This window comes from Ammospiza caudacuta, chromosome 7 (assembly GCF_027887145.1).
Source record: "Ammospiza caudacuta isolate bAmmCau1 chromosome 7, bAmmCau1.pri, whole genome shotgun sequence".
Lineage (NCBI taxonomy): Eukaryota > Metazoa > Chordata > Aves > Passeriformes > Passerellidae > Ammospiza > Ammospiza caudacuta.
The window spans coordinates 33,998,072-34,016,911 of record NC_080599.1 but is presented as its reverse complement, the minus strand read 5'-3'; the positions used below and the strand labels follow the sequence as shown (position 1 = coordinate 34,016,911).

The following is an 18,840-nucleotide window of genomic DNA, read 5'->3' as shown; positions in this document are numbered from 1 at the left end:
TTTGTTAAGATGGATAAGCATTTGCAAAAAAAAAGGTCTGTATTCAACACATTACTAACAACTAACAATGAAATAGAATGGGTATTGCCTATGCATAAACAAACTTAAGGTTTTGGTCAAAAAATATATATTATTTAAGTACACATTGTAAATCACATCTATTTAACTGAAGGTACTATTTTTGAAACAAATCATATGTCTACAAAACTAATTAGAATTTAGAACTGAAATTAGATCAAGAATTGTTTCTTATATTAATCCTGTATCAGCTGAATATTTACATGTGTTTTATTTGAGGCACAGGTCAGTCTTATTGAACAGCAGTTCTTGAACTCAGACAAATACTTAAATATCTCACTGGAGCTGTGTCACCAGGGTATATCAGCACATCCAGAGCTTAAACTATACCTGTATCTAAAATTTTTTTCTACTTATATTTATAAAATGCCACTATAGTGTATGCCTGAGCATAATGATGAGATGTAGAGAAAAGTGGCTGGATGGGACAGCCTTGTGGTGGCAACTCTTCCATGTAGTGTAGGACTATACTGGGGCTAAACTACAGGGGGAAAAAAGGGAAGGAACCTAATAATCTCATTTTTTGTCTGTTTTAATAGGTTAGATATCATTGAATTGAAAGATAATCTGTGGTCATTTGCATTTACCATGGACTAAAAGGACTCAGGTAAGATTTTACAGGCCAGGACATTCACAGACATTGTGTGCATACCCCACACATACACACCTGCTGCTGCTGCCATGCACTCAGCCTTGCCCTGCTGTGCTATGGGGAACACAAAGGTTTCTGTCAGCAACACGAGCTCCATTCCCCACGTGTGCCCAGCCCCTGGGACACAGCAATGGCTCACCTGCTTCTCCTGCCCACAACAGACATTTTCCTAGGGAAGAATTATCAAAAAGTTTAATCTGCCAAAATAATGTAAGGCCTCAATGGCTTTGCCTTCAACAAGACTGGGACCCCAATCCTGACAAGTTTCTCTACGATAAAATAGATTGAAGAATTCAGCCAAACATTGTAACATATGCTTCTTTCAAAAACTGCACATAATTCTGGATGCTCTGGTTCTTGATCACTGACTTCTGTAGGCGGTTCTCCAGCTCTTTCAGATGTACTTCATGATGCTTTTCATTCTAATGAAAAAAGAAAAATGCACAGAAACTTAGAAACAAAATATAAAGCAATGAAAATAATAATCTAAGACACAAAGTACCTAATTTTTATAGCTTTATTTACCTGTAAATGTTTTCAGAGGTTTCACAAAAGCAAAGGTGTTAAAAAAAGCTTCAAAGGATTGAAGCTTTTATTTATGTTCTGTCAGGATCAAATTGAACATGTTTGGATAGACTTAAAATCAAAAAAAGGCCTACAATAATTTATAAAAATTGTAAATTCAGATTACTGTCATTAACTCAGGAAAGAAAAAGAAGCTACCAGTACATTATTATAGGATTGTTATGCGCCTAATCAAATGTAGATATCCTTACTGAACACAATTGATCTGAGGGAAAATACAACTTCATACTTTATTTCTTTTTTGTCTTGCTGTGTAAACTCGACTGAGTAAGAGTTGTAAACTCAAAATTATTCAAGTGATTTAGTTAGACTGGAGTTCTGTTAGATTGGTGGGAAATGTCAATTTACAAAAAGTATATTGTAAAGTTGAATTAATTTACTGCTCTGAAAAGTGTGTCACAACTGTATTAGTAGTGTGCTTTCAGTAAAAGGAACTTGTTTTTGTAAATGGTGACATGGTAAGTGATTTCTTGAATCACAAACAGCATTATTTACTCACATGGTGAAATAAGCAGAGGAGTTGTTTTTTTTCTTCTTGCCTCTTTCTCACTTCAGCTTCAAGAAGCATCAGTTTTGTCTGAAAGGCTCGTTCTCTGTATGACGTTTTTTCCCATTCTTCAGCTACCTATAAAAGTAAAGAGAGAGAAAGGATATAGATAGATATATATACACAATGTATTTATAAATTATGTGTGTATCACATATATATTTACTCTTAAAACCCAAATAAAATTGTTTTCTTTTCTCTTAACCTTAATAGCTCTATTTCCTATCCTTTAATTGAATACTTAACTTATTTCACATACCCAGGTATTTAACAAACCTCACAAATATTCTGGCTACATTTGAAAGCTGTTTCAATTTGGAAAAAAAAAAGTAGTACAGTGGGAGGGGAACACTTTTTAGTTTATGTTCAAGTTAAGCCAAAATATTACTTTTCTCAAAACCAAACAAATATCCTCAGTAGTGAAAAAATCAGATGGTTATTTCTACATTTTTAATCTGAAATTACAACTTCATACATTTTTTCTGATTAAACTAATATAATTCACTACAATCTAAATTCCTACATTTCCTGTTGAATTTGATTAACTGTTTGCATAATTTTTTACAAATGATAAAATTCTACTTGATATAGAAAGATTGCAAACTCTTCCTCTAAAAAGAGATGGATTTCAACACCAACATTCTTATAGGCTTTTATAGCAGAGAAAATAAAAGGTAAGATTAAGCTTTTGTACAGAAATTTTTGCCATATGTGTGGGATTTAATATTAGGTGGTTAAAGAATTTTGATTTATCAATTTAAAAAAATTATAATAAAAGGTTGGTAAATTGAAACTTGGTATTTATTTCCATAGTATCCAAATTTGACAAAGAAATTAAATTGTTCCATCCATATTTAAATCATGAAGAAATTCACAGTAACTGTTTAGTATTTCTTCCTACATGCAAAATAGTCTCGTTCCATATTTTTTTCTCAAGCTCATTTTAATGCTGTTTTTAAACAGAAAGTAGCAAACAAGATTGAGAGATATATTAAATCACCAATACCATTTTTCTCCCTTCTTCCAAAGCAGATTCAAGTTGTCTGGTCAATGCATTATATTCTGCAATTTTCTCTTCAAGCTGCAATTTACTGCTCTGAAGATTCTCATCTTCTTTCCTGAGCTGGTAAGCAAGTTCTTCATTCTGATATTCCACCTGTCCTAATTGCCTTTACACAAAACAGATCAGTGCATTATAATTCACTATAGCAGAAAAGTGTAGGAATGAATTTTGATCAGATTCTTCAAGTTACCTTTGAAGATCTCCATATTTCTTCTGAATGTTACAGATCTCTTCTAAGCAAAGACTGCCCATAGAAGTTACACTATGGTTATCCTGTGAAAATGACAATTTGTTTCTAGTTGAAGAGACCTCTATGTAGGATCTTACTGGAGTAAAGTAAGCCTGTCTATTAAAATCCATCAAAAAATTTAACTGTAGTTTCAGATAAATGCTGTTTATTCAGACAAACGCTATACTATAATCAAGTAAATGTTATATTATTGCACCTTGTAAAAATATCTTAAATTAGTAAAATGCAGCTAAAGTTGGAGACTAAAATTTAGTGTGAAAATTTAGGCTGAAAATCCCCTATGTAACAAAGTCCTAAAAAACTCCATGTGCTGTCCATGCAGCCTTGTGTATTAGGGCCAGCTAAAAAGGCTCCCTCACACTACAGTCACAGGAAGCATAAAAATAACACTGCATATACATACAGTTATCACAGGAGAACAGTGCAGCACGGGCAAAGAATTTCAGAAAAAAGAGAATATAAAAAAAGACAAGTTCATGAAAAGAGATACAGCAGCAGAAGCTGAAGGAAGCAAGAAGAGTCTTCTCCTGCCCAGCATCCAGAGGGCTAAACTTTTACACATTTTCCTTCAAATCTCAGTAGCACTGAGATTATTGCTCCTTCCTGCACCCATCAGCAGCCTGTTAGCAATAATCAGGCACATCAACAGCCTGTGGGTGCCAGCGTTTGCAGGCATGACCACCACCATTCTTTGGACTGCCTCAAGCAGTCCCATCCAGCAATTTGAGCTCATCTGCTGATTGTTTATCAGAACTGCAGGCTGTTCAGGTGGCAGCACACTGGTAGTAGCAGAAATTAGTCCAGATGAACCCAGGAGAGGAGCAATTGCTCCAAAATGAATTTTCCTAAATTCTGGTCATAGAGTCAAGTGTAAAGTACATCAATCACCAAGACTTAATGCTGAAATTCAACTGCTGTTCCACCAGACTAGTGATTATATTCCCAATTATTTTGCTATACTTAAGAGGTTCTTCTGCACTTTTCCAAGGAAACACGTAGTTAGATTAAAATGACATTCATCGTTTTATATGATGTATAAGTTTTGCACCTCAAAATTAATTATTGTTGAAGTACTTGATTTAAGAGTTTACTGGAAGAATCAAAAATCAAGAGCAATGTTTTATATAAAGTCTATAGGACCACAGAGACTCACAGTACTTTAGCTGTGGTTTTCCTACTGACATACCAGGATGATTAGACCCCTTTCCCATCCTACTAACTTAAAAATCTTTGTCATTTGTGCTCTTCTAACTTGAAAGCACATTAAAATAAAGACAAAAAACAATAACCAAAAAACCCCAAACCCACCCTGCCATAGAAATTGATGTCAGAGAAAAAAAAAAGTCCAGGAAAATTCATTTTCAGGCTTTAGAGAAAATACAAGCATTAGTGTTAAATACAGCTAAAAATTGCAATTATCCTATTAAAAGTACTTACTCAACTAAAACATTTTAAAATGTTATACATCATCAAGAATATAATTTATCTGATTAAATATTGTATGGTTTATAAATTTGCCATTAAAAAAAAACTAATCTAGAATTAAATTGTTCTATTGGATACAAAAAATATCTAGACTTGCATTTATTTCCAGGGAAGAATTCTGCAACACATCTCAGGACATAGGTATTCAAAAAGATAAAAAATATATTAATTATAAAAGTTACAAGCCTCACCACATAATGAATTCACATAAATACTGTTGGCAACAGCTTTATTTGCATTATCTGATTTCCCCAGAAATTTTGATTTATGAAGAAAATAACAAAGGAAACCTCACCACTGTCACACACACCAATAGCAAAATGCCCCAGTGACATTTTACCACATAATTTTCTCATTTATCTTTAGAAATCAGCATGTTCTAACCACCTGAAGCTCCAGCTCCCTGAGGGTTTTGCATTTCTGTGCACAGATCCTTTCCCAGGCCAGAAGTTTTTGCTGATTTTCCTCAGTTGCTTTCAGCAAGTCACAAACATGTTCTAACTCCTTTAACTCAGCCTCCATTTTGTGCCTCACCTGCAGAGTAGCATCACAGGAGAAAAATGTAAATGTAAACCCATAAATTAATTGTAACACTTAGTGGATTTTCATGTGGGTAATAAAGCTAAAATTCTATACAAGTTACATGTCACCTATTTTATAGAGTACTGACAAAGATACAAGCTCTTTTCTGATACTTAAGAATGTGCTGTCTTCCAGTGTTCAGCTCCATCTGCTGAAAAATTGATAGCTCATCTCTGTATGGAGTCCCAATCTTAACTGTTAGTTAAAAGGAAAGAACTTACAATAGGTTTGCTTCCATGTACAACTTTCACAACTGTTCTATCAAAAAGATAGTTTCAAAATCATCAACAATAAAATCACACTTTTGAAAGTGATAAAGGAATTCTGGAATTCTAAAAGTAGCCAAACTACTTAGTAATTGGACTAGAAATCATTGTTCCATTGTTTGCAATTGTGTAGTATCCAAAAAGCACCAGCTTTACATAGCAGTCAGTAAAACTCAGAAATTTAAAACCAAGAGACAGTACTTTGTGACTTCTAACAAGATCACAAAAATGTAGAAAAGATCTGTGTTCTACAGAATTATTTGGAAACATTCTTTACTACTGAAAAACTTACCTTATCTGCTTCTAAGCATTTGTTTTCTGTTATTTTTGTGTTTTCATTTAAGACTGTTTCATATCTGGATTTCAATTCTTCCACAGCAATTAGTCTTTTTTGTACCTAGGACAACATACATTATTCACATACATTTGCAAGGTCCTTCAATTAAATATAGAAAAGGTAGAATCATTAGTATGAAGCATAAAGGAAAATATCTGACTTCTCAGCAGTATCTCAAAATTTATTATTTGAAGTTATTTATTTTCATTATCCTACTTGTCACAGCAAGTACAAAATGATTCCAGGTAAAGAGCACTGTCATATCAGCAGTGTGTTATCAACAATGGAGAATGAGCTACAGCTGTGCTGTAGAAGCAGCCAGTGTGACTCACATGTCTGTCCCCACAAAACTGTCACTGACACTTCCCAGCTGGAGTCACTACAGCCCTGAGCTAGAGAATTCACTCCACTCACTGCTTAAGGCTGGCTGTTACCTGGAACTACATCTACCATCTTGAACCTGGCTGCAACTTTAATTATGATTATGCATGCCAAAGACAAGCTCTCTGGCTCTACTCTAGATTTTGTATCATGTCTTTCTTTTCTCTTGTCAGTGATTAAAACAAATCAGTAAGTGAAGAATGTCAATGAAATTGTGTCTATACTATAGCATAAATAGACACATATTTGAATCAATGTTCTAAAACTCCTGTGTGAATAAAGCCAAATACAAAAATGAATTGATAAAAAGCCCATTATAAGTTTGGTTTATTTATTTCACTGGTATTTCTTTGTGGATTTCCCCACCAAAATAAAACAACTCAAATAACCCTATACTCATAACCCTAATATATATTTCTCTCATAACCCTAATATATATTTCTTGAATGAACTTGGATTTCTTGAGCTTACTTGAATACTGATATGCTCTTAGGAACATGAAGATAAAATATGGCCAAGTAGAGGTAAAATATCATCAGTATATCCACTGAAGACATCAGACTCAAACTTTTTAAACATCTAGTTTACTGGGTCACTAACCTGCTTTTTAGCAAGCAAATCTTGTCAAAGCAATCTTGTCTTGTTGGCTTCAATGAGCTTCAAGTACAGACAATGTGTACTTGTAAGTGTGTGGAGACTATTCTTCCATATGGTCTGTAATAGCAATTTCTTCTTTCATGCTCAATATTACAAAAATACTACAATCCTCATGACAACAAAACAGATTTATTACAAACAAAACCTTTATAATTTCCTCAAAATGGCTTACAAATTAAAAAAAAACATACTTGAAGATTTCAAACATGCTAAGTCACCTCATTTTTACTGTGTTCTAAAAGGTTTTCCTGCAGCTTTGCTTTTTCTTGCAGATGAAGCAACTCATATTCAACAGATACTGTACTTTTCTCCAATGTAGCAAGGGAAGCCTTGATCAAAAATAGAAAATATAAAAATGTTAAGAGTGTTACTAAAATAAGACATTCTACAATATGATATTACCAGCAAGTGACTGGCACTAGGAAGAGTATTGTAAGTATTTTTCCTGTCAAACAAAAATGATAGCCTATAGTTCATTTGTCAGCTCATCAGAGCACTTCTATCAGATGATAAAACCTGCAAACTCTTTCAAAATTGAAATTAATAATTAAACTCAGTTCTTTCATTTGAAAGAAAGTTTAACAAACATAAAAGAACAATTTCTACTTAAGAAATTGTGCAGTTATTGACAGTAAAATAAACAGCATCCTGATTAAGCAGATATATCATCAGACAACCTTGTTCCTAGCTTTGCCAAAATTTCCACTGGAAAATTTTTAGCATCTCATTTGGTCAACATGGTTGATCATTAATGTGTGAGAAATGTAGAGCCATTCAACAATGATTTATAATCTCACCTTTAATTTTTTGTTTTCAAGGTAAATATTTTCATTTTCAGAGTTAACAGAATTTAGCTTTCCAAGAATTTCCTCTTCTGAGTTTCTTCTCCATTTCTCCCTTCTTTCCACGTCTTCCTTCAGGCCTCGGATCTGACTTGAAAGACAGGCAAGTTGTCTATAATACACAATGCTTCCAAAACTCTCACTATGGAAATTAAATTGACCCTTAACACATTCCCCTTTGTAGTATATATATATAAAAGGGGGAATGCATTTACCCATCCAAAGGAAGGATTATCTGCTTCTATTCTGAAATGAACTCTCTGCAAGAGGAGAGTTTCTACTCCAAGGAAGGTGTCTTAGCTCAGTTGCAGAACACCAAATGATACTCCCAAGAGAACTATGCATATGCACACTGTACAAAATATAATTATATTGAATTTATAGGGTATATCACATAATGTCCTACTAAGAACACTCATTAGCTACTTCAGGAATGTTACTTTCTATTATTAAAAGCAGCAAACTATGCTAGGCCTCGTTTTTCCTTTTTTTAGATTAATAAAGTTCACAAAATTTGTTTTGCTGTTTAGTCAGCCACACGCTGCTTAGTAGAACAAGTCTTGTTAGAAGGGCACATTTCAAGCAAAGACTTGTATTTTTAGCTGAAATGAAAACAGCAAAAACCAGCTGGAAGCAGAATGAGTATTTGTTCTTTCTTGGATGCCTTTCTATATACACTGGACCAACAGTGGGCTAGAGAGATTTCTGGACTGATGTCATCTACCTGCCCTGTGGTTAAATTTTAAAATCTGCTGCAAGTAATTTCAGAAATGTCAGATTTTCTGGGACAAAACCAAAATATTCAAGCCATTTTAGTGTGAATTAGTGTTAAATACTTGAGCATGAATCAAGTTCTCTGTGAAATAAACATTATCTCAGACCTAGAATAAAGGCATCTAACAGTTTCTTTTGCTGGTTTAAATTATAGTCTATATTTCTATCAACAGAAATTGTAAAAGGATGTTTGTCATTGTCTGCTCAAAAAAATAACATATCCTTCATGTACATTAAGATTTGACTGTGTAGTTTGAATAAGGTTGGATAATTTTGTTCTGCTTTTCCCTACATTAGTGAACTGTTCGAATGGCATCTGAGAAGAACCCCTCTCTATCCTCTACTGAGGTGAGGCATTAGGGAAGCTGAAATAATTTGGCCATCACCAGTCTGAAGTAGGACCTACAAGACAAAGAACCTTCTTCTGTTCTGTAAACACAAGGGTTAACACTCAAGCTGTTGAATCAGTTATTAAATAAGTGGGTATGTGGAGGCTGCATAGGAGCTGCCAGCAAGTTCAGGCTGATCAGAAGTATGCAGGAAAAGGAATATGTTCCTTACTGGTAAAGGGGAATAAACCTTCAAAAGAAGTGAAATGCAACAGAGAGGAGACTAAAAATCTTAAATTTGTTCTTATTTCCAAATTCCAAATTCTGCTCAGAATTTTAAAATATTAATAAACTCATTTACATTGTCAACAATGAGTATTGCACTACTAAATATCAACACCCTGTGGCCATAGAAATAAATAAACAAAAAACATTAACAGTCCAACTTACTTCTCAAGACCTTCTATTTGAACTTCTAACATTGTCTTTTCTTCAACTATTCTATCATGCTGGTTTTTCCAGACATCAGAAGCTGACAGTATCTCACCCAGTTTGACTTCCTAGAGAATGAAGAAATTATAAATTATGTAACAAAAGAATGTCACTGAAGAATGCCATTTAATTCTATAAAATTTAGATAATAGAGATATTTAAAATAAGATGGTTTTATTGGATCTCCCTTGTACAAATCAATATAAATTTTCTCTCATCTCAAAATAAAATCAACAAAATTCCCCACATTTTTAAAAAATCAAATCTATGTACAGATTTACTTTCAAGGCAGAGACATAGTTAAACACTGGTACTGTATATCAACTGTAGAATACAACATTTCAAAATTTAGGATGATAATCTTTTCTTACAAAAAAAAATTGTCTTTAATACATCTCTTCTACATATAAATGACATAAATAATAAATAAATAAAATTGTGCTAAAATATAATAAAAATGAAAAATGCTAGCTGGGTAAGAAATTAAGCATTAGGTAAAATCCCTTAAATGAATATAGATAAAACTACTGATAGGCAAAGCAAGATTCCAAGGAACAACTTGGATTAAGGAACTTTTATGTTTGGATTTTGAAAAGGTTCAGAGCAAGCAGCTTAGAAACTAAAAGCTAAGTAACCACATGAGACATCACATATTAATAAATAAAGAAAACTAACACTTCAAACCTCAGCCATGGATTCTCAGTTAGTACACTGTATTTCTGAGTCAGCCAGTGTTTATCCACAGAGGACTAACAGGAGGACCAGGAAAGGTTTAACCAAAAGCTGATGACACCCCTCTTACTTCCTACAGCTTAAAATGTTCAACCTCTTAGACAACCACTGAATTTTAACAAAACAAAAGCAGTTAATAGTAATAGCTTTCAGGACACCTAGAGCAACCTTTTCCTTAAGAAATGAGCAGCAAAACAAAAGACATACAAGCACAGCATAATGAAACAAATTTTTCTATTTTCCACAGGTGAAAGTCTTTCATTTGTTTAATTTCAAACCATACAACATAACATTGCTCGTAGCATAGTCACTCACATGTTCTTTTATTTTAGAGGTTACATCTTTGACAGTTTCTTCTAAGAGTTGAGCTCTTTGTTTCTGGGATCTTATTGCTTTTTCCAGAGCTATCTTCTTTTGCTCACTTGTTTCCTTTAAGGCTAACTTCTGGCACTTGTATTCACCAATTTGATGTTTCCACTCTGCTATTTTATTTTTTAGAGTCTGCAGCATAATTAAAATCAACTATTCAAATTCCAAGCCTTACAGATAATTTTGTGCTATACAATAATTAGGAAGAGCTGTTACATTTATAACATCTGTTTCCATATAATCTTGGAATCTCAAATCTTGTGGTTGGTACAAGGAGCTAGCTAAGTAGAAAGTTGACAAGAAAAACACAGGGACAAAGTCATTACCAAGATGAAAAGAGGAGGCTGAGAAGGGGCAGGGGGAAAGACAGCAATCTAACCATGTCTGTGTGCTCTTGCAAATGGATGCAGAATTTCCACCTACAAGGCATGGTATCAACACTACATGATTATATTCATTAAGAGCAATACCAGACTGTTTCAAGGAGAATCTCAGATCCACTTGCCAAAAATGACCAAGCTACCAATAGACAATTAGTTTCATAAAGACAAGTGTAAGTCCTGTTCATATCTCTTACTATTCTTCCACCAAACTCCAGCAATTTTGGTAAGCCAGCAGTGTCAACTTTCTTAGTTCAGTGATAAATGTCCAAATTGTAGGGATGATTAATGCATTTGTTTCCTTCCTTTTAGCCTAGGTCTGACACTACATTATGTACTACTAGTTAACTACTGAACCTGTGAATGTGCCAGCCTTATTCAAGGTACTCATTGACAGTTGCTATAAAATATGCATATTATGGATACCTCTCTGTAAAGTTCCTGCTAATGGCCCAAAACTTTTACAGAATCAAAGCAAAATGTATGTGGTTTTCCAAGTGAAAGATGGCCTCAGGTACCAGGATTCACTGAAAAGCAGAAGTACTACCTCAAAAAAAAAAAAAAAAGGAAATTACAAAAAATACCCAAATATATAAAAAGGTTTTCCTATATAAATACTTATAGGGCACCTAATAAAGAAAGATGTGACTTGAGGTCGTGGATAAACACAGCAAACAAAATTTCAGTCTATGTATGGATTTCAGCTGTCAGTGTAAGTAAACAGCTGCTATCCCCTATTATAACCACAGGAGGTCAGAATCACACTAAGAATAAATGCTTTGGGCATTAGCCAGCGGCTGAGGTAAATTCGAATTGAGAACTAATTTCATAGGGGCAATGCTAAGCTTTTGCAAGCTTTTGTCTAGTTATTAACAAAATCATCTCCAGGACTTAAGCTAGCAAACGACTTCAGCAATTTCTGAAAGTGATCAAAACTTTTAAATAGAGATTGAATGGCAATACAGCTGCATATCAAGTTATTTTACCCAATGAAAATGTTGTTGGAATTCTGTAATTGTACTAGGTAGAACAAGAAAATTTTTATTTAGAAGAAACATGAGACATTTATGCAGACATAGACATGTGATTTGAAATTGCCTTGCTACATGTTGGGTAACAATCTCAAGTGATTCAATTAGCAGGGGATGCATGCTAGGAAAAGAATTTGGAAATTAGAAACACATTGTTTTTAGCCAATGCTTTCTCATTCATGCCTATGTTCTTGACAAGTTTCATATACTGTATTCTGAGGCCACATACAGCTGCAGCCTTTCACACATGACCTCCTCCTTGTCTTTTTCTAAAGCCAGTAACTGATTCAAACGCTCATATTTAACTTGTGCTTTTTAGAACAGAAAATGGAAATAATTTAACCTACTTTAAAAAAGTGAGATTAGGCATTAGTCATCAGTGGGTTTTTTCAGTCAGTACTAAGAGACTTATCAATTCTTCACAGACAATAAGAAGAAACAGGGTGTGGCTGTCACTGTTCTCTTAGAACAGGAAGTCACCATAGGGACTTGTTTATCTCTTGACCATATGGAAACTTCTAGACAGTGCAGTTAAGTGAGTGCAAACACATCTATGCACGTTTCACTTTGCTCACCAGAGCTGTACAAGTGTGCATAAGTTGAGAAAAGAAAAAACACCAACAAACAAGCTTGCAATTCAAATAGTGTAGTCAGGCAGATCTTGCAAAACATAAATGGTTATTATTTTAACTGTTTGGGATTTTTCTTCTATCAATAATTTGATTTCAAAACAGGTTTGTTTGTTTTGGGGTTTTTTCCCTATTTAACTGAAACACAAGTAAAAATATTTTGACCTGCATTTTCACTTTTAATTCATAATTTTCTGCTTCTTTTCTTTCAATCTGACGCTGCAGGTGAGCTTGTACTTCCTTTACTGCTTTTGACAGGTGGTCCTGTCTCTGTATCTTGATCTAGGAAAGATAAACACAAATTTATTGTACAATGCTCTATGAGGCTCTCTGTATTTTTTCTACTATGCTGTAGTTTCTAACTGACATTTGAATGTCCTCAAAACCTGGAAAAGAAAAAACATGCTCTACAAGTATATTCACAAACAGTAACTTGCTACTAACTGTATTAATGTCAAACAGAAATCATCAACTTGAAACAATTTACATATAATTTTATATGTAATATTTAATCTGAGTTTAAGCGGCAGGAATAAGGCCTGCAAGCATGAACTCAGACATCCAGGCTAAGGAAAGGCATCCAGCTAGCAGGATGACTAACACTGAGCCACACTGATCAGCTGTGCTCTGACTAACTAGACCTGAACTGACCTTCATTAAATTCCAAAGACCTTCATCTCCTATTAGAACTATTGATACATTTAATTCAAACTCCAGTTTTGGGGGATATGTAAATCACAAGGGAAGAGGAAACTTATGTCACTAGCACTCAGATCAGATGATTCTATGAAATTTCTTTCAATTTAGTTCCTCTGGCTCATTCTAAGTAAGAAGTAATAAGGTAGATAAGTGTTGTGTTATCAGTATAGACTGCAAGAGACTAAAAGAATGTACCAGAGGAAGTGTTCATTATAGACACCAGTAAGAAAGGCAGATTCAGTCAAGTGTTGATGAAAATGCCATTTATTGAAATTAATGTAAGAAGAAACAAGGGGACAGCACAGAAAATTATTTATCCTTTCAGATGATGGGCACCCTAAATTGTCCAACATTAGGTAGTCTCCAGTCAGGGCATGGTATGCCACATAGATCCCACCAACACTGAAGTCCGATGGCATTGGGGTCTCCAGAATTCTTATAGTCTTTTCTGTTCAGCATTTCTATTCTCAAGCAAAAAGATGTTTCCATGAAAATGTGCTCCTTCACTTCAAGATAAAGGCAAAGACATGACAAGAGCCCCCAAAGGCTCCTCTATTATGACCAGCTGGTGAATAGAGGTTAATATCCAGCAGTCAAGTGATATGTTCATTTGGTTAAGCAAAAAAAAACCAAAACAAAACAAACTCTGAAAGAAGAACCATGGCTCTTAAAAACCTGCAAGGAGTTACAAATATCAAAGTATCAAAGTACACTGCTGACCCTGAAGGGTTTAACTGAGCCTATGCTGTCCCTCACTAACACTGAACCACGCTGCATGGCACACACACAAAGTCCCCTGGAATTATTCAATCTGTAACACAGATTGCCAAACTGTCAGTAAAATAACTTTCAAACTTTTACAGTGCCCTCTTATACAGGAAAGTTCTCCCCTTTCAGTGCTGGTTTTTGCACTGAGCCCCTTCTTTTTGGTGCAAAGAATGAATGAGCTCTCACCAGACCTGCCAGCCTTTGATGATATTAGCTCTGTTGTCTGTACTTCCTTTCCTAACAGAGCCATGGAAAGCAGCTGTGAACAGTATCTGTTTAGCTTACTCCATGTTATTCCTTATAAATACTTTTCCCCCAGAATATTGCAAATCAGTAAATGAGAAGTCAAAAGCCACCTTAGATGGTTTGAATACAGTTTTGATGTTTGAAGATAATTCTGTAGGAAACACCTTTCAGGATTTTACTTTTTTCATAGGTCTTCGAAGTAATTGTTTTACTCAAAATTTATATTTTTTTAATTGGGAATCTAGTATGTTGGAAGAAAATATTCATTCTAATGGAACTGGTCACTCACTTTTTCACACTGGAGCAGGGATGAAAGTTCTTTAATCTGTTTCTCCCTTTCAAGTATTTTTTTCCTGAGATTCTTCATGGGAAAAAACCAACAAAGAAATTATTTTAATGTCTATATACAACAAAGCATCAGAAGTGCACAGTGATGAACATTTCAGATATAAAACTAAGATTCCATTTTGTGATGGTAAATCACAAATACTCCCACTTTGCCACTCTTACTGGAAATTGTATGACTCTACAAGGTAGCCAATTTCAGATATTCAGCTTAGAAGAGAGAGAATCAAATTTTAATTTACTTACAGTATTCTGAATTTCACTTTCACTTAGCTCCTTCATCAAAGTGTCAATATTTTTACTGTTTAACTGCAACACAAGAAACATAAAAAATTTATTCTGATTATAACTGATTTTGCATTTTTCAATAGTTTTTAAGTGGTTACATATAGTTTGCTACATTTTTAAACCTGGTACATATGACTAGAAAAGCTCACATACAAGCTACTTGGTGATTAAAACCTAAAGATTCAATTTATTTTGTTACAATCAACTTTGTAGCTGCAGAAACAAACCAGGGTCATTCTATACATCTATGTATTTCTTTGTTTTATCTAGAAGGGGTCTCAATACCATTGGTAAGTATTATTTAAGCATGTGGTTAAAGGGTAAAAGCATTTGTAGAATTCACAATATTTCAAAGACTAATAATAAGTGCTAAAGCCTTTCAGGGGCCTCAGTTGGGAGAATTTGAAGACTGAGCTAGAAAGCATAAGGTGGAAGATCACAAAAATCAATTTGAGTTAAGTCTTTGTAGAATTTATGTGCCCATGATATTGTCAACTAAACTTTTTTTAAAATATCCTACTGTGTGTGTGCGTGCACAACTTCTATTTTAAAAAAGCAGACTTGTGTGGCTTTCAGACTGTAAATCCAAGACAATTTAGTTTCACTAATGAGAAGATGAACCCACAAACTCAAGCTGGAAACTTTGGTATCAAAATTTGACTAGAACTCCTTCATCTTATCCTGGCCTGCATGTATGAACATTCCTCATAATGTTCTGTCATCTTGATCCCATGCCTATCTGTAAAGTCAATCCATGGACCTCAATTCTGCATCCAGTTTCCACATTTCCCTGCACAGCAAACTTATAAATATTGTATTCAGTACAAGTCCTAATCTTTCCTGACTGTACTGAATCAGATTTGCTGTCATCAAAAAATAATATATAAACAGGAATGGTGTTTTGTGGCCTGACACTGATTTATCAGCAAAAATACTTAGAAGGCTTCCCAGAACTGAGAAGTGACCGGAAACCTAAATTTATCACACTATCTTTCCATTCTCAGGAAACAGTCTTCCCCACAGTTTGTTCTTTTTGAACTTCCTTTTGTTTAATGACCAACAGAAAGCCTCATGCTTGTAAGACAACTAGCAATGTCTATGAACACCTGAAAATTAAGATTAAAATTAAAAAATAAACTTCAGAATAAACACCCATTTTGTTGGCTTCTCAAAGAGAGTTAAGAAAGTCAGTAATGACAGATTACATTTCATTTTAATAGCAATTTACAATCTTCACTCCATCAGATTTCTGTGTTAGTTCCACATGTGAGTTCTACATGTCTATTCTTATACAGAAATTCACTCAGGTCCACCTCCTGTTTTAACAGACATAGTTCAACAAACTCCTTCCAAATTTTTAGGAACTTTCTTAGTGCACAGGACATAACAAAAAACATCTTCCCACAAGGTGTCATATAAAGAAGATTATATGGATTATATGACAACATGTTTCTTTCAGACTAGTGTAAGAAATGTACATTTCCATTGATTCTGTGTTTATGCCCTACATGTTTTCTTACTTGGTGTTTTAGACTGTCAGATTCTTTGCTCAAATCAGTAAAACACTTCCCATCTTGGATGGCTTGTGTAGTTCTGTGACAATCCTTTTTATCTGGCTGAATCAGTGAACACAGTTTTCCTGTTTCTCCAGGTGGCACACGTGTTTTTCCCTGAAATAGCATTCATAATTATGTAACATTTAGTTTTGCTCACAGTTAGGTCACTGATACTGCTAATTCAAGGATATCAACATAAAACAAGTCAGCTCCTCCAGAGAATCCTTTAAGAGAAAGTTTAAAGATCAAAGAATCATTTAGGACTTTCAACAAGGATAAAAGCCTGCCATATCACAGGATGTACCCTCAAACAGTTTGCTCACAGAACACAGCTAATTCACAAGGCCAAGGCAGACTACCTCCAGTAAAGGTGAAGGCCAAGAGCTGCTCAGATTCCCATGTTGCTGCTTTTCACAGCAGACTTCTTCCAGTTTGGAGGCAGCAATGGCTTTCCTCTTTTCCCAAAATGGAAAAGCTTCTCACCAGGCCCAGCTGCTCAAGAAAATGATGCTGCCCATGCCATGGCAAGTCCAGAGCCATATCAGACCTAAAACCTAAATGAATCCCATTCCCCTCAATTCCTTATCAGGTACCAGCAACCTGTCATCACCCCTTCTTCAAACACCTCTCTCCTGCCTCCACCCATCACTGCAGAATGATTGATGCCTTCACCAAGAACAAAGTTATCATTTACTCCACTCAGTACTCCACTGACTGCTCATTATTTTTTCAGAAGTGATTGTGTTGCCTTCTCCACCCACCAGGACCCATTTCTCCTGTGCTCAGCCTGTGCCAGGTGCAGCTCCATCAAAAGGATTTGTCAGACTAAGAGTTTCAGCTCTTATATCCATATTGCCCTTCATATAATTGAGAAAATGAGTAACAAATTGGGGAAGTTCCCATCTTAAACAATCACTTCCTGACAGAATCAGAATGCAGACTGCTCTGTTTCCAATTGTGTCTGACAGCAAACAAGTACAATCAAACATCTAAGGTTTTTTATTTTATATATATGTATGTGTGTGTCTTGTTTTATTACAGGATTAGATTTCCTGGCAGACCTCAGATTATGTAACAAAGTGCAGTTCTCTGTAGCTTTTTCCTGGATATACAACCAAAACCAAGTTCTTGAATTTAATTACTTCTAGTGAAAACAGCACCTTGGAAGATTAAACATCATGCTTAACTTATCATAGCCAATTGATGTAAGCAGGAAAGAACAAAGAATTTTGCCATAGTTTCAGTATACTGTTGCCAAGTCCAGTACTGTCACTTAGCCAGTTTTTGAAATATCACCTACTTCACATCTATAACTAGGAAGTATATTTTAACCTTGTTAAAAAAAACAAATGCAGTTTAAAAAATCAAGCCTAACAGGAACAGAATGAACTTGCCTCAACAGTGTGAAGAATAAACTTTTCCTGAAGATCAAAGTCCAAGGAAGGAGCAGAACAGTCATGCACAGGTAAAGACAAGGATGCTTGTGATGATGATGACATTTTGATTTAATGCTGTATAACAAGACAATGTATGTCAACATATATTGGAGTTCCACGAATCAATAACTGAAACATTACTGGCATGCCAGGATGTTCCCACTTCAGTGGGACTGCTGGACTGGACCAAGCAGACCCCAGTCACAGCAGAGATGTAACACAGTTAATGCACCTGAAATCTCCCACAAGAATTCACAATTTGCAATTGCTCAGCACTGAATTCACAAACAAGGTTTGCAGAAAGCAAATCCTTCCACAGCAGAAAACTGAATACACTCGAAGGACAAAGTAAAGCTCGCAATGCTATTTCCCACTTCCACACTCCCCAGCACAGAGGGGAGGCTCAGGGGCACAGGTCACTCAATGCCAGCCCTCGCCCCGGGCCCACTTGGGCTCCCGCCTCACCAAAGGCCCCCGCGCCCTCTGCCTGGGTGTCCCGCGAGCCGCTCCCCAGCACCAGTCCTACGGGGCAGTGTCCCCTCAGCACGGCTCCTGCGAGACACTGTCCCCTCAGCGCCGCTCCAGTGAGGGATTGTCCCCTCAACACCGCTCCAATGGAGCACTGTCCCCTCAGCGCCGCTCCAGTGGGGCAGTGCCGCTCAGCACCTGTTCTGTGGAGCACTGTCCCCTCAGCACCGCTCCTGTGGAGCACTGTCCCCTCAGCGCCGCTCCAGTAGAGCAGCGCCGCTCAGCACCTGTTCTGTGGAGCACTGTCCCCTCAGCGCCGCTCCAGTGGGGCAGTGCCGCTCAGCACCTGCCCTGTGCAGTACTGTCCCCTCAGCGCAGCTCCAGTGAGGCACTGTCCCCTCAGCGCCGCTCCAGTGGGGCACTGTCCCCTCAGCGCCGCTCCAGTGGGGCACTGTCCCCTCAGCACCTGTCCAGCGGGGCACTGTCCCCTCAGCGCCGCTCCAGTGGGGCAGTGCGCTCAGCACTCCTCCCGCGGGTCCCCACCTGCGCCCGCCGCTCCTCGCCGCCAGGAGC

At 36.0% G+C, this 18,840-nt stretch overlaps 1 protein-coding gene across 1 annotated transcript; it reads right to left on the bottom strand.

Moving 5' to 3' along the window:
- Positions 1–274: 274 nt before the first annotated feature.
- On the bottom strand, positions 275–17,862 carry ODF2L (outer dense fiber of sperm tails 2 like). The gene is made up of 15 exons (XM_058808946.1): positions 17,758–17,862; positions 16,328–16,477; positions 14,766–14,828; positions 14,464–14,535; positions 12,627–12,743; positions 10,368–10,553; positions 9,279–9,388; positions 7,681–7,816; positions 7,102–7,212; positions 5,801–5,905; positions 5,048–5,194; positions 3,116–3,198; positions 2,869–3,031; positions 1,815–1,940; positions 275–1,152 (listed from the first exon to the last, which is right to left on the bottom strand). The coding sequence occupies exons 1-15, from the start codon at positions 17,860–17,862 to the stop codon at positions 1,024–1,026; spliced, it is 1,803 nt and encodes a 600-aa protein (XP_058664929.1). The 3' UTR covers positions 275–1,023.
- Between the last annotated feature and the right edge of the window lie 978 nt (positions 17,863–18,840).

Excerpts from the sequence above, each read along its gene's own strand:
- ODF2L (XM_058808946.1), bottom strand. The coding sequence starts at position 17,862 with ATGTCATCATCATCACAAGCATCCTTGTCTTTACCTGTGCATGACTGT. Across the intron at positions 12,744-14,463 it reads CCCTGCTCCAGTGTGAAAAA|ATCAAGATACAGAGACAGGA; the intron begins GTGAGTGACCAG and ends TATCTTTCCTAG. Across the intron at positions 9,389-10,367 it reads CCTCTAAAATAAAAGAACAT|GAAGTCAAACTGGGTGAGAT; the intron begins GTGAGTGACTAT and ends TTCATTCTCTAG.